The sequence below is a fragment of the Podarcis cretensis genome, assembly GCF_951804945.1.
Source record: "Podarcis cretensis genome assembly, chromosome: 10".
In the NCBI taxonomy this organism is placed as follows: Eukaryota; Metazoa; Chordata; class Lepidosauria; order Squamata; family Lacertidae; genus Podarcis; species Podarcis cretensis.
This window is the reverse complement of record NC_137179.1, coordinates 58,714,533-58,727,092: the sequence shown is the minus strand read 5'-3', so window position 1 is coordinate 58,727,092 and position 12,560 is coordinate 58,714,533. Positions and strand designations below refer to the sequence as shown.

General features: G+C 43.7%; 1 protein-coding gene across 1 annotated transcript in view; it reads left to right on the top strand.

Moving 5' to 3' along the window:
* The window catches only part of LOC307225922 (V-type proton ATPase subunit S1-like), a gene marked incomplete at its 3' end in the record, with an annotated part of 46,970 nt that extends 34,410 nt beyond the window's left edge, over positions 1–12,560 (top strand). The window contains exons 7-10 of the mRNA XM_079994325.1: positions 747–994; positions 4,958–5,011; positions 8,834–9,071; positions 12,351–12,560. Of these exons, the coding sequence (XP_079850451.1) occupies positions 747–994; positions 4,958–5,011; positions 8,834–9,071; positions 12,351–12,560 (750 nt within the window). The remainder of the gene's footprint in view (positions 1–746; positions 995–4,957; positions 5,012–8,833; positions 9,072–12,350) is intronic.

Below are 12,560 nucleotides of genomic sequence, written 5' to 3'. Positions count from 1 at the left end.
TTTCATGTAATGATTTTATGTTTAATTGTTTTATTGAAGGGTGGGATACTTCTGGCTAAACTTTGCTAGAGGAGTTGTGGCGCAGCTTTTGGATTCCTGAAAATCTGTTCTTGACTTCATTCTTTCTCCAAAATCAAAGTATTCCCCATAGCTCAGTCATCAGTTCCTCCTACAAAATCTTATTTCTGTTATTAGCATTATGATTCTCCCCAGACAACGTGCTAGCCCCAGTATCCCTTAACATACAGACAATTGATTAAACACAGTATAATTTAGTCTTCATAAGCTTTTCCTTGTGTGAAATAAAACGGCTACACTTTGGGAGGAAGAAGAGAGATTAATTTTTTTAATTAAAAAGTGAAATACTTAACGCTTTTCTTTGCGATATATTGCTTTCTTAAAGGGAATGTTTTCTTCCTTAAAATACCACATTCTGGCAATAATAGTTGCAACTGTTGTTGTTGGCACCTGTCTGTCTCGAGAGACAATGGAGTGCACCTGCAGGGGTGAAAAACTGCTGTGTTAATAGCACCAAAGTGACCTCCCTGAGGCACAAGTCTGGGCAGTGCATATGGAGGTCCTGGGCTGCGCAGATGACAAGACCCCCACTTTTGGCCTTGCTGAAGTGATCCAAAGGAAAGCAGAGCAATACGATCAGCATGTGAACCGCCAGCTTTGACTCAGTATCTGTGTTTCACCTCAAGGTTTTGTTTTCTGCTGAAATAATCTGCAGAATTCTCTTTTAGGTACCAGTGGGACCTGATGTAGAATGGCAGAGCAGAAGGCACCTAATGTCTGTTGAAAAACAAGAAGCTAATCTGTATGCCCCAATAAATATAACCAATGGAACAGGTCCCAATGCCACGTGCATCCTTTTTTATGCCACAGATTTAAACTTTACAGCCGATGGCACTGTCATGAATCTAACCCATCGCACATTTGAATCTCACGAAGTGGATACCAGCAGTTCCACTTGTTCGGGGACCAATGCCACGTGAGTAGCCTGACTTTCACTACTAATTGTCTTTCATGGTACATTGACTGAGGAAGCTGATTTTTTTTGTTCCCAGATAGCATTACCATTTAGCTTTGCCAAGACTTGAAATCAAAGTCCTAGAAAGATCAGATTAAGGTACAGTCATGAAATTGCATAGCTCTCATAGCTTTGGTTATCTCTGTTCTTATGCATTTTAAGTGTCCAAAATGCTTTACAAGCCTTCTTATTAATTTACTCCACGAAGTAGGCTATTAACTACTTTGCAGCTGGAGAACTGAGGCTGTCAACTTGCTAAAAATTAGAGATGGACAAGCTTTCCCCAGCAAATACCTTTTTCAACCCACTGACATCCAGCCTTGCTCATTAAGATGTAGACGTTTTTGGTACAGCCTAAAGATATAAAACTTGCAGTTAATGGATTTTTTCCCCTGTTCAGTTTTCAAGAGAAACAGAATTTTGGGAGGAAATGATAGTTTTTCAACATTTTACAGATCAAAAGTGACTTTCCTGCATTAGAAACATAGCATATATTATGTATAACTTGATTTGCCATTAAATGACCATCTTTGTAACATTTAAAGCACGGTTTATTCGGACAATATTTACAAGTTGAATTAATTCCTTTCCATTTTGGTTACAAATGGAACTACAAGCTGTAGGACTGGAAAGAACCTAGTCTCTCATTGGTTTTACCAGTTCATGAGGAACATGCAAAGCACAATAGAAGCAGGAGAAACCATCAGCATTATAGGAAAAGGAAACAATGTATTGGGGGGGGGGGAGAATAATTCTGAAATACTCAGAAAATTATTATGTCTCCACCAGTGTTCCATAATGCATAAAGCATTTATTTCCACAAAAGGGTCTGGAAAAAGGAGGGAGGAGCACCTGGTTTGTATGCAGAAAGTCCCAGGTTCAGTAGGGCTGGGAATAAAATCTGCTCCTGGAGAGCAACTCCCAGTTAGTGAAGACAATACTGAACTCGATGGACCAATGGCCTGGCTTGCAATATTTTTATGTAGTAAACAGCTGTTGTTCACCTCTATGGGAACAAATAAACAGGGCATGGTTTTGATGGGGAGAAGATCTATCTAAACCCCCTGACCACAGGTGGTCTGACCTAATGGGATGCTCAGGCCATTGTTTGTACCTCTCCCATCATTCTCACACTTGGCATATGTGTGGAAAGGCTGTATGCAGATACTCACCTATGTCAGTATCCTATGTATTCCTGTGCCATTCACAGGAATCGTATCGTTATTATTTATTAATTTTCTATACCACCCTTCATCTAAAGATCACAGGGCACTTTACAATATAAAAACACAAAAATGCATGCCATAATAACAAACGGAAACAATAACTCCCTTCCGTATATATCATAACACTGTAGGAATGACACCTGTGTCAATGTTGGCTTCATTTTGTTGATGTGGATTTGGTACCCCAAACGTTGTCATCCTCTAAAATGTGGCACCTCGTATTCTGAGCTTTTTGAAACCAAAACCAGAATTCCACATGCATTCTGATACGCATCCAAACTTTTGTATGAATTGTGGTCCTTATTCAGTGGCGTTGCGTCCTTTATTGTGCCCGGGGCACGTGAGTGCACCAGGTGGGTCCAGAGGCTGGGCCTGGAGGGTGGACAAAACCCGCTGAACCACCCGAACCCTAGCCACTGCCAGTGCCAGGTGGCCATGGGGCACGGAGGGTTCTTGGGGCCATGCTGTGCTGCTGCCCGCCCACCAGCACAGAGGGAACCTGGTTCACCGATGTGGGCCAGGGGTGCAGCAGCAAGACTGGGCTCTGGGGCCCAGAGACCCCCAGGGGCAGGCAGGGCAGGGATTGTGAAATTCAATGTCCGGTACGCTTCCACTGTGACTCAGTGTTGTCCCGGCATTTAGCAGAGACTGCGCACAGCGGTGTGTGTTCTGTGTGGAGATATTTCAAGCATGCAGAAAAGACTCTGTACGCAGCTTCTTTCCTAATCTAAGAAGCGTTTATTTACAGCAGCAATTAATCAGCAATCTGGGAGAAAACAGCATAACATAACATAACAAAGCAGACAAAACCCCCGTATGTGGGCACCCCCCTCCCAGCATCAGGACGCACACTCTGCGCTATTAACCCTATAAGCTCTGGTTCTCCTCACAGGGATCCCTGTGTGGGGGTACCTGACTCACACCTTCTCAAAACCATGTCCCCGAGGCTACAACCCCCTGGCCCTCCCCATGCTATGCCCCTGTCCTTATTCATATCAGTGCAAGAGCCAATTGTGCAAAGAAATCTGTACATGGACTACCCATTCCTTTTGGTTCAGCCAAAGAAATACCATGCCTTAAATCTCGGGCCGCCACAGCTTGTCACTCCTCAAACCAAACACAGCGAGCAAGCCATTCCTTGTGTTCCATGCTCAGATAGTGGAGTGTGTAGCCATCAGGCATGTCAGTGGTAGGGTGTGCAGCTAGATCACAGATCCCTGTGAAGCCGTGTGTGTGTGTGTGTGTGTGTGTGTGTGTGTGTGTATTCATCTGAATTCTTCTCTTACGTCAGGGAGGCTGTGCATTACATTGGCCTAGGCCTGTCCTTTCCCATTGAAACAAGGAGCATTTCCCTAGCGAATAAAGAGGAGCGTGAACTTCAGAACGCACAGGGTACTTTCCCTTCGAAGCACATACTGTATTTTTCGCTCCATAAGGTACACCTGATCATAAGGCGCACCTAGTTTCTAGAGGGGGAATTCAAGAAAAAAAATATTATTTAAAGGGAGCGCTGAGCAGAGCCTGTATGCATCCCAGGCTCTGCTCAGCACTCCCTTTCACAAGCCGCGTAGAGTGTGTGTGTGGCTCTTGGGGGCTTTTCCTCGAGGAGGGAGAAGGGCAGCCCGTCAGAAGCCCCCACCTCCCACAAAAGCCCACAGGAGCCATGCACCCTTTAAAGAGAGCACTGCTTTGGGGGGCTTTTCCCTGAGGAGGGAGAAGGGACTGACTGGCTGCGTCAGTCCCTTCTCCCACCTCGTAGAAAAGCCCGCAGGAGCCGCTCTCTCTTTAAAGGGTGCATGGCTCCTGTGGGCTTTTCTACGAGGTGGGAGAAGGGACTGACGCAGCCAGTCAGTCCCTTCTCCCTCCTGGGGAAAAGCCCCCAAGAGCCGCACGGAGCTTGAGTGCTGCTCTTGGGGCTTTTCCCGCCTGCCTCCCCCCTGCATTTGCTCCATAAGACGCACACACATTTCCCCTTGCTTTTTAGGAGGGAAAAAGTGCGTCTTGCGGAGCGAAAAATACGGTATCTCCTCCCAGCTAGCTGCTATTTCAGAGCGAAAAACACTGTAGGGCCTTTTTGTACCCCATTTCCAAACTCTTTCTCATCAAGCCAGATTTGTGTCCAGATCCATTATTTTCATGGAAAAGAAGAAGAAAGCTAATAAGCAGTTCAGCTTGTATGTATGCATGAGGTGCAAAAAAGAGAATTGTGCCAACATATAGCTGCTTCTTTTGTCTTCCTTTCATTGTTCCTTTCCAAGAGAATAATTATGCATGACTTCTATTCATCCACATGTCTTCTCTTACTGCCGCGCTCTCTCCTTGCCTGTGCCCTCATTTTATTCAAATGTCTTGGTCCCCACAACCACCATCACGATCAAAACTCCCACTAACATTACGCGAGGCAAAAATTTCATTGTAAGGTGTCGTTGCGGGGAATCCTTGCCACCACTTAAATTTAAGTGAGCTGTAAATAATGCCATAGATCAAGGTCTTCAATATAGTCCCCCTTTTGTTTGAAAGGGAGATAAGGAAACAGCTTTCTGCTCTGCAATATTTTCTGCTCCGCCATCTCTTTGTCTTTACCTACCAATTTAGATGTGCTCCTATATTTTAAAGAAATAATGAAAAAGGTTCATATGAAAATTATATGATGTAACATTTTCTTGCATTTCTCCCTCCTCCCCGACCCCCTTGTCAGGTTGTCGTTAAAATACACCAACCCTGTGAAGGGCATTGAGAGTCTGGAAATCAGGTATGTTTAAGAATTAATTTACTTACAAAAAATTTTAAATGAATGTTGAGGTGCTTTCCACTTACAGAATGGGACATCCTCTTATCTCTCCACAAGTCTACAAAATCCCAGGCAAACAGAAACTAATGGCAATAGTCTACCCACTATTGCTTGTATTCAAGTTTTATTCATGATTAAGACTTGTGATGATTAGTCCAAATATCATTGTACCGGTTGTGGAAACATGGAAGCAGGGCTGTGAGGAGGACCTGCTGGGTGATTATATCTGCAACGGAGCCAGGTGATGTAGCGTACAAACAAATGCCCTGTATACCTGGAGGAGCATCTTCACCCCCATCATTCAGCCAGGACATTGAGGTCCAGCACTGAGAGTCTTCTGGCAGTTCACTTACTGTGAGAAGTGAAGTTGCCGGGAACCAGGCAGAGGGCCTTCTTGTCAGTGGCACCCTCCCATCGGATGTCAAGGACATAAATAACTGTATACAGTGGTACCTCAGGTTACAGACGCTTCAGGTTACAGACGCTTCAGGTTACAGACTCCGCTAACCCAGAAATAGTACCTTGGTTTAAGAACTTTACCTCAGGATGAGAAAAGAAATCGCGTGGTGGCGGTGCAGCAGCAGCCGGAGGCCCCATTAGCTAAAGTGGTACTTCAGGTTGAGAACAGTTTCAGGTTAAGAACAGACCTCCAGAACGAATTAAGTTCTTAACCTGAGGTACCACTGTACAACTTTTAGAAGACATCTGAAGGCAAGCCCCATATTGGAAATTCTTTAATGTTTGATGTTTTCTTATGTTTTTATATGTGTTAGAAGCTGCCCAGAGTGGCTGGAGCAACCTAGCCAGATGGGTGGGGTATAAATAACAAAATTACTACTACTATCAGTGGCGTAACGTGGGGGGTGCAGGGGGGGCGGCCGCACCGGGCGCAACATCTGGGGGTTAGGGAAATCCACGCGTTAGGGGGCGCAAATCCACGGGTTAGGGGGCGCAAATCCATGGGTTAGGGGGTGCAAATTACTTGCCTTGCCCCAGGTGCTGATAACCCATGCTACGCCACTGACTACTACTACTACTACTACTACTACTACTACCCAAAGCCAGCGTTTCTTCTTAAATCACTCTGAATAAGGATGTATTTCACTTGATGTTAGTGCCTCTACGTGTCCTGGGTCTTCAACCCTGCCTCAGAAGGTGCCTTAGCAAATGGATTATACGGTACTTCAGGGAAAAGACAGTTTGGGATTAAGGTCAAGCTAGAATGTCTGGCCAGAAATTTGTAACAAGTAATAAAGACCATCTCGGGTATGAGTAAATAGAATAAAACGGAGATGATTTCAAATTAAAAAGCTTAAATCTTTCCTCACTGCGGTTCAGAGTGCTATTAACCGGGAAGCGAATGGTTCACCAAAGTAAGCAATGCCGTATCACAGCCTCTTCCACTAGAATAGCCTCAGGCACCAGGCCAAATGAAAAACTTGTAATCAACACAATACGATCCTGGGGAAAATAAGTAAAAAAATAACCCTCTGCCGACAGACAGGAGAGCTTGTCCATTGCACAACTCACATTGCAAAAAGTATCATGAGCTGTAAACAGGCTCCTCTAAGCTGGAAAACATGATTATTGTGTTATTTATTACAAATCCACTCTAGCTACCTAGGTTTCCAGTCTGCTGGCCAGGGTGGGGTGGGGAAGCAATGCCTGCCCCTACGTGCTCAATCAAGTTATTCCCTTCACATTTAACATACAGTATATGCTCCTCTGTTTTCTGTTAAGATAAACTTATCATCCCATTTCTTGATTTGGTATAGACCCCCCTGATAATTTCAAAACAGGTGGTGGTTTGTGCTTTATTGCATACAATCACATCAAGTCAGTTGAAAAATCCCCCCCCCCCAAAAAAAATAAACAGAGAAGGGGAGAAATGCAACAGCAGTTGATTTTTTTAATATAAATATTTATTAGAATTGTCAAATTAATACAAAGAAGAAGAAAAAGAAAAAAGAAGAAAAAAAACAAAAATACACAAAAAGTAACAAAAATACAAAGATACAAAATTAAAAAAACAGTTAAAACAAATATAGTTTCCGTTACTTATTTCCATTAACTTGTTTCCCAGACCTCCTCTCACCTCCCCCTTTTGTATTCCAGTTCAAATTCTTAACTCAGCAAATCCTTATTATAACTTATTATAACTTATTGCTCAACCTTTACATTACAGCTGGTAACCACTTAATTTCTGTCCAACATCCCTCTAATGTCCATTAATTTTACAATGCCTCTGCAAATAGTCCTTAAATTTCTTCCAGTCTTCTTCCGCTGACTCTTTTCCCTGGTCTCGGATTCTGCCGGTCATTTCTGCTAGTCCCATATAGTCCATTACTTGCATCTGCCATTCTTCCAGAGTGGGTAAATCTTGTGTCTTCCAATACTTCGTGATGAGTATTCTTGCTGCTGTTGTTGCATACATAAAAAAAGTTCTATCTTTCTTTGGCACCAATTGGCCGACCATGGTCGGAAATGCAACAGCAGTTGAATCATGCAACCAGTGCTGCATGCCTTAGGAACAAAAGAAGTTGCCTTATAGTAAATCAGACTATTTGTTCATTTATCCGACTATTGCCTGCTCTGACTGGCAGTGCCTATCCAGGATCTGAAGGCAGAGGGCTTTCCCAGTATCTCTTACCTGAACCTTTTACTAGAGGTGCCTGGAACTGAATCTGAGGCCTTTGCATCATCACTATTATTATTATTATTATTATTATTATTATTATTATTATTATTATTATTAGCACCATCCAGCCAAATGGGCAGGGTACAAATAATAAAGTTGTTGTTGTTGTGAAACTGCAGGATCGACGACAAGAAATGGGAATCACGTGGCAAGGCCAAAATTGTGCTGCAGTTCTTGGAGGCTTATAAAAGTGCCATATTTTTCGTTCTATAAGATGCAGACCATAAGACGCACCTAGTTTTTGGAAGAGGAAAACAAGAAAAAGAATATTCTGAATCCCAGAAGCCAGGACAGCAAGCGGGACCGCCGTGCAGTGATCCTGCTTGCTGCCCTGGCTTCTTGTTTGGCCGCACGCAGCCTCTCCCGGGCAAGGGGAGCCTTCATTCCCTGCCTGGGAGAGGCTGCACGTGGCTAATGCTCCCCCAAGAGCCGCACTCCCCTTAAAGAGAACCCCCAAGAGCCCCCAAAAGCCCCCGAGAGCCGGACACACGTTCCACACATCTCTTTAAAGGGAGCACTTGGCAGAGCCTCCCGCCTGCATTCGCTCCATAAGACGCACACACATTTCCCCTTACTTTTAGGAGGGGAAAAGTACGTCTTATAGAGCAAAAAATACGGTATTTTCCTCTTATGTTTGGTTCATTCCCGCCTCGTGCACATTCTTTCTTGTGCTTGCCTCAATGGCTTTTCAATGAATTTATCCAGATTTGTATCCGTATTCACACATGGCCCTTTCCATTAAGGAACAGAAGCCTGTTTTCTTCTTCCCAAGGAGAATCAGCATGTTCCCTTCTCTCCATTGCCCTTCAGCAGAAGGCTCAAACCCAGAAATTCTGTAGCCTCTCTGAGAGTATATCGCAGTATGAACCACTGAACTCCACCCTTGTATCCTTCATTTGCTGCAGCACGCGAGACAACCTGGGGGGTCTCATTGTCGCTGCTAAGCCGAATGGCACGTTTGAAGAGACATCTCTTAAACCCAAATGTGCCTCCTTAATCCTATCTCACGGCCACCCGGTAATTCCTAAAGGAAAAGATGCCAACGCAGAATGAATCGATGCATTCTCTGTTTCTCCTTTTTCTAGTTTTTTGATGACCAACAAGAAGTACGTAGGCTCTGCTCGAGAGTGGTTCACTTTAGATTTTGTTCACATTCAACAAGACAACAAGGAAACGGCCATATTTACTGCCCCTTCCATCTCTGGTCCTGCGGAGTATTCATTCCATTGCCAGCTGGTGGGAACAAGCGACCATTATGGGGCAACGTTGACTCCCAGCAATGCTGCAGCGAAAGAATGGCAGGTTGTCATCTCTGAGTTCCAGGTGAGTACACAGTGCAGTTTCAGAGGCAATTCTAAGAGCTATTAGTTTGCTGTCGGAGTTTCTGAAAGGTCTGCCTCACCACTTACTTTCCCCTTCAACCCTAAGAGAAAGTTTTAACCAACACTCTTTTTTGGATCCCCAGTGAGCTCTTCAGTAGCGTGAAGATGAAAGATTGACAGGGTTGGGGCAGCCTATAAATGGGGAGAACAAGGAAAAAAGAAGATTCTCCAGAAAGCTATCCATAGAAAGCAACAGACCAACACCAATCATTATCCATTTTTTATCCAGTCAAACAGCTAAACAAATTATACTGTATTTTTTCGTGTATAAGACGTCCCCATGTATAAGGCAAATCAATATTTTAAACACCCAATATCACCCAAACTTGTTGAGTCCCCCCCCCCAAAAAAAAAAAAAAATTGCAGAACGAGCAGCTGAAGCTCTGGACCGTATTTTTCCGTGTATAGGATGCTCCCTGTGTATTAGATGACCCCCTATTTTGGACTAAAAAAAATAAGCAAAAAAGATTGTCTTATACATGGAAAAAGATGGTATTTTGCCACTTCAGTGAATGGGGTCATTTTTGCAAAGGTATGATGTGTGACTCATGGCTTAGTAATAGAGTATATTCAATATACATGAAAAGCCATAATCTTCGTCAATTTAAAAGTTATTGGGGTGAGCTCGCCGCTTGAGATTTTGGAAAGGTGATGGCACAAGCCAGAATTCTTTTATAAAGACCTTGAAAAATCTTCAGTGAGTTACAGACAAAAAGAGAATATTGTTTTATAGGCTTTTCTTTCTTGTCAACAACAGGATGAGAGGTGGCACATCTTTATTTTATGAGTGGAAGACAACTGCCCCCTACCATTGCTGTGGCAAAATATAAGCAAGGATATTGCCAAGTGCAGAAATTACAATAGGTATTTTTAAAAACTAGAAAGGCACATTGAGACAGTCAAACTTCCAGACCGAAACTTCAGAAGAGACATCTCAGACTGGCGTGTTGCGGGTTTATTTTATTCTTTAAAAAAGATCAATATTGCTGTACCCTGCAAACATTGTCTTCCCACCTTTAGCCTCCTCAGTCTGTTTCAGCTAAAGTACTTTAGCAACATCAAAGCCTTGATACATGCTTCAAGCACTTTGGCACCGAGAACGGTATCGAGTCTGTATTATTTCATAGCCACTCAATGCTCTGTGGGAGCCATAACAACATTATGCAACCTCACCATTTTGTCAGCTAGCCAGCCAGATAATGTGTGTCTTCCCTTTGCAACTTTTGCCTGAAGCCTGAAGAGAACAGACCCTCCATTTTCCATGGACAGTCTCGGATTTACAGAAGCTATCCCAGATTTTTATTAGATCGCAAAATCTCCCGCTTTTCCTTAAAGGTAAAGGGACCATTAGGTCCAGTCGTGACTGACTCTGGGGTTGTGGTGCTCATCTCACTTTATTGGCTGAGGGAGCCGGCATACAGCTTCAGGGTCATGTGGCCAGCATGACTGAGCCGCTTCTGGCGAACTAGAGCAGTGCACGGAAACGCCGTTTACCTTCCTGCTGCAGCGGTACCTGCACTTTGCACTCTACTTGCACTTGGATGTGCTTTTGAACTGCTAGGTTGGCAGGAGCAGGGACCGAGCAGCGGGAGCTCAGCCTGTTGCGGGGATTTGAACCGCCGACCTTCTGATTGGCAAGTCCTAGGCTCTGTGGTTTAACCCACAGCGCCACCCACGTCCTTCTACTTTTCCCTAGGATGTCCCTATTTTCATCTGACAAATGTTGGAGGGTATGGAGTTATGCGACTCCAGAGCCAAGGAGATACAACCTTTAGAAGACATCTGAAGGCAGCCCTGTATAGGGAAGCTTTTTAAAAATGCTTAATGCTTTGTTATGTTTTTAGAATCAAGGGAGTGGGTGGTGCTGTGGTCTAAACCACTGAGCCACTTGAGCTTGCCAATTGGAAGATCAGCGGTTCGAATCCGTATTGACCGAGCGAGCTCACATTGCTCTGTCTCAGCTTCTGCCAACCTAGCAGTTTGAAAGCACACCAGTGCGAGTAGAGAATAGGTACCTGCTGTGGCGGGAAGGTAAACGGCATTTCCATTCACTCTGGTTTCCGTCACGGTGTCCCGTTGCTCCAGAAGCGGTTTAGTCATGCTGGCCACATGACCCGGAAAGCTGTCTGTGGACAAACAACGGCTCCCTCAGCCTGAAAGCCAGATGAGTGCCACAATCCCATGGTCACCTTCGACTGGACTTAACTGTCCAGGAGTCCTTTACCTTTTCCCCTTATATATCTATATCTATCTATCATCTATCTATCTATCTATCTATCTATCTATCTATCTATCATCTATCTATCTATCTATCTATCTATCTATCTATCTATATCTATCTATATCTATCTATCATCTATCATCTATCTATCATCTATCATCTATCTATCTATCTATCTATCTATCTATCTATCTATCTATCTATCATCTATCTATCTATCAATCTATCTATCTATCATCTATCTATCTATATCTATCTATCTATCTATCTATCTATCTATCTATCTATCATCTATCTATCTATCTATCTATCTATCATCTATCTATCTATCTATCTATCTATCTATCTATCATCTACTATTACTATTGAATAAGACATCCCTATTTTCACTGGAGAAATGTGGATGGTATGAGAGAAAGTAAGCAACGAAATGAAATGATTTTGCAAATGCAACCACGGCCTAAATATACAGGCTCCCCCCCCCCCCCAAACACACAAAATGGAAATAGAGTTGCTAAGCTGTGAGTAAACACTCAGCCTGCTTATTTCCTACCCCTGTTTGAGAGGTGCCTTAGCTTAGTGGGAGACCCCCAACTTTGTGTCAGATTCCAAGTTCAGCCTCAGGCATTGTCCTAAGGAGTCTTCCTCAGATAGAAGAGACCTTTGGAAAATCAACGGAGCTGGGTTCAAAGGGCAGCTTGAACTATCACTCTGTGGAGCTGTTTTGTTTTGTTTTTGGTGGAAGAAAAGTTGTTTAGCTACATGAAGGTGGCCTAGCAATGTCTATGTGCAGAAGTTAATGGATGTTGCTTTGCCGTTCTCCCCAGGGCTGTATCCTTAGAATACCCCTCGATTTTCCATCCTTTTAACTTATATCTTTCCTATGCTTCAACAAACAAGATGGGCGTGTGGTTAATGAACACATTGTGAGTGGACATGGGACATAAAGTACAGATTCCTGGCGGCTCAATCCTCTCCCCCCCCCCTTCTCTTTTGCAGATTCAAGCGTTTAGCGTTGAAGGCCACAAATTTTCCTATGCCAGTGACTGCACAACCTTCTTCACCCCTGGAATTTGGATGGGTTTGGTATCCTCGCTAGTCTTATTACTGATCCTGACCTTTGGGATCCACATGATTGTGAACCTCACAACCAACAATAGGTTTGATGACCCCAAAGATCAACCTCTGTCAGTCCCACAAGGAGAATAG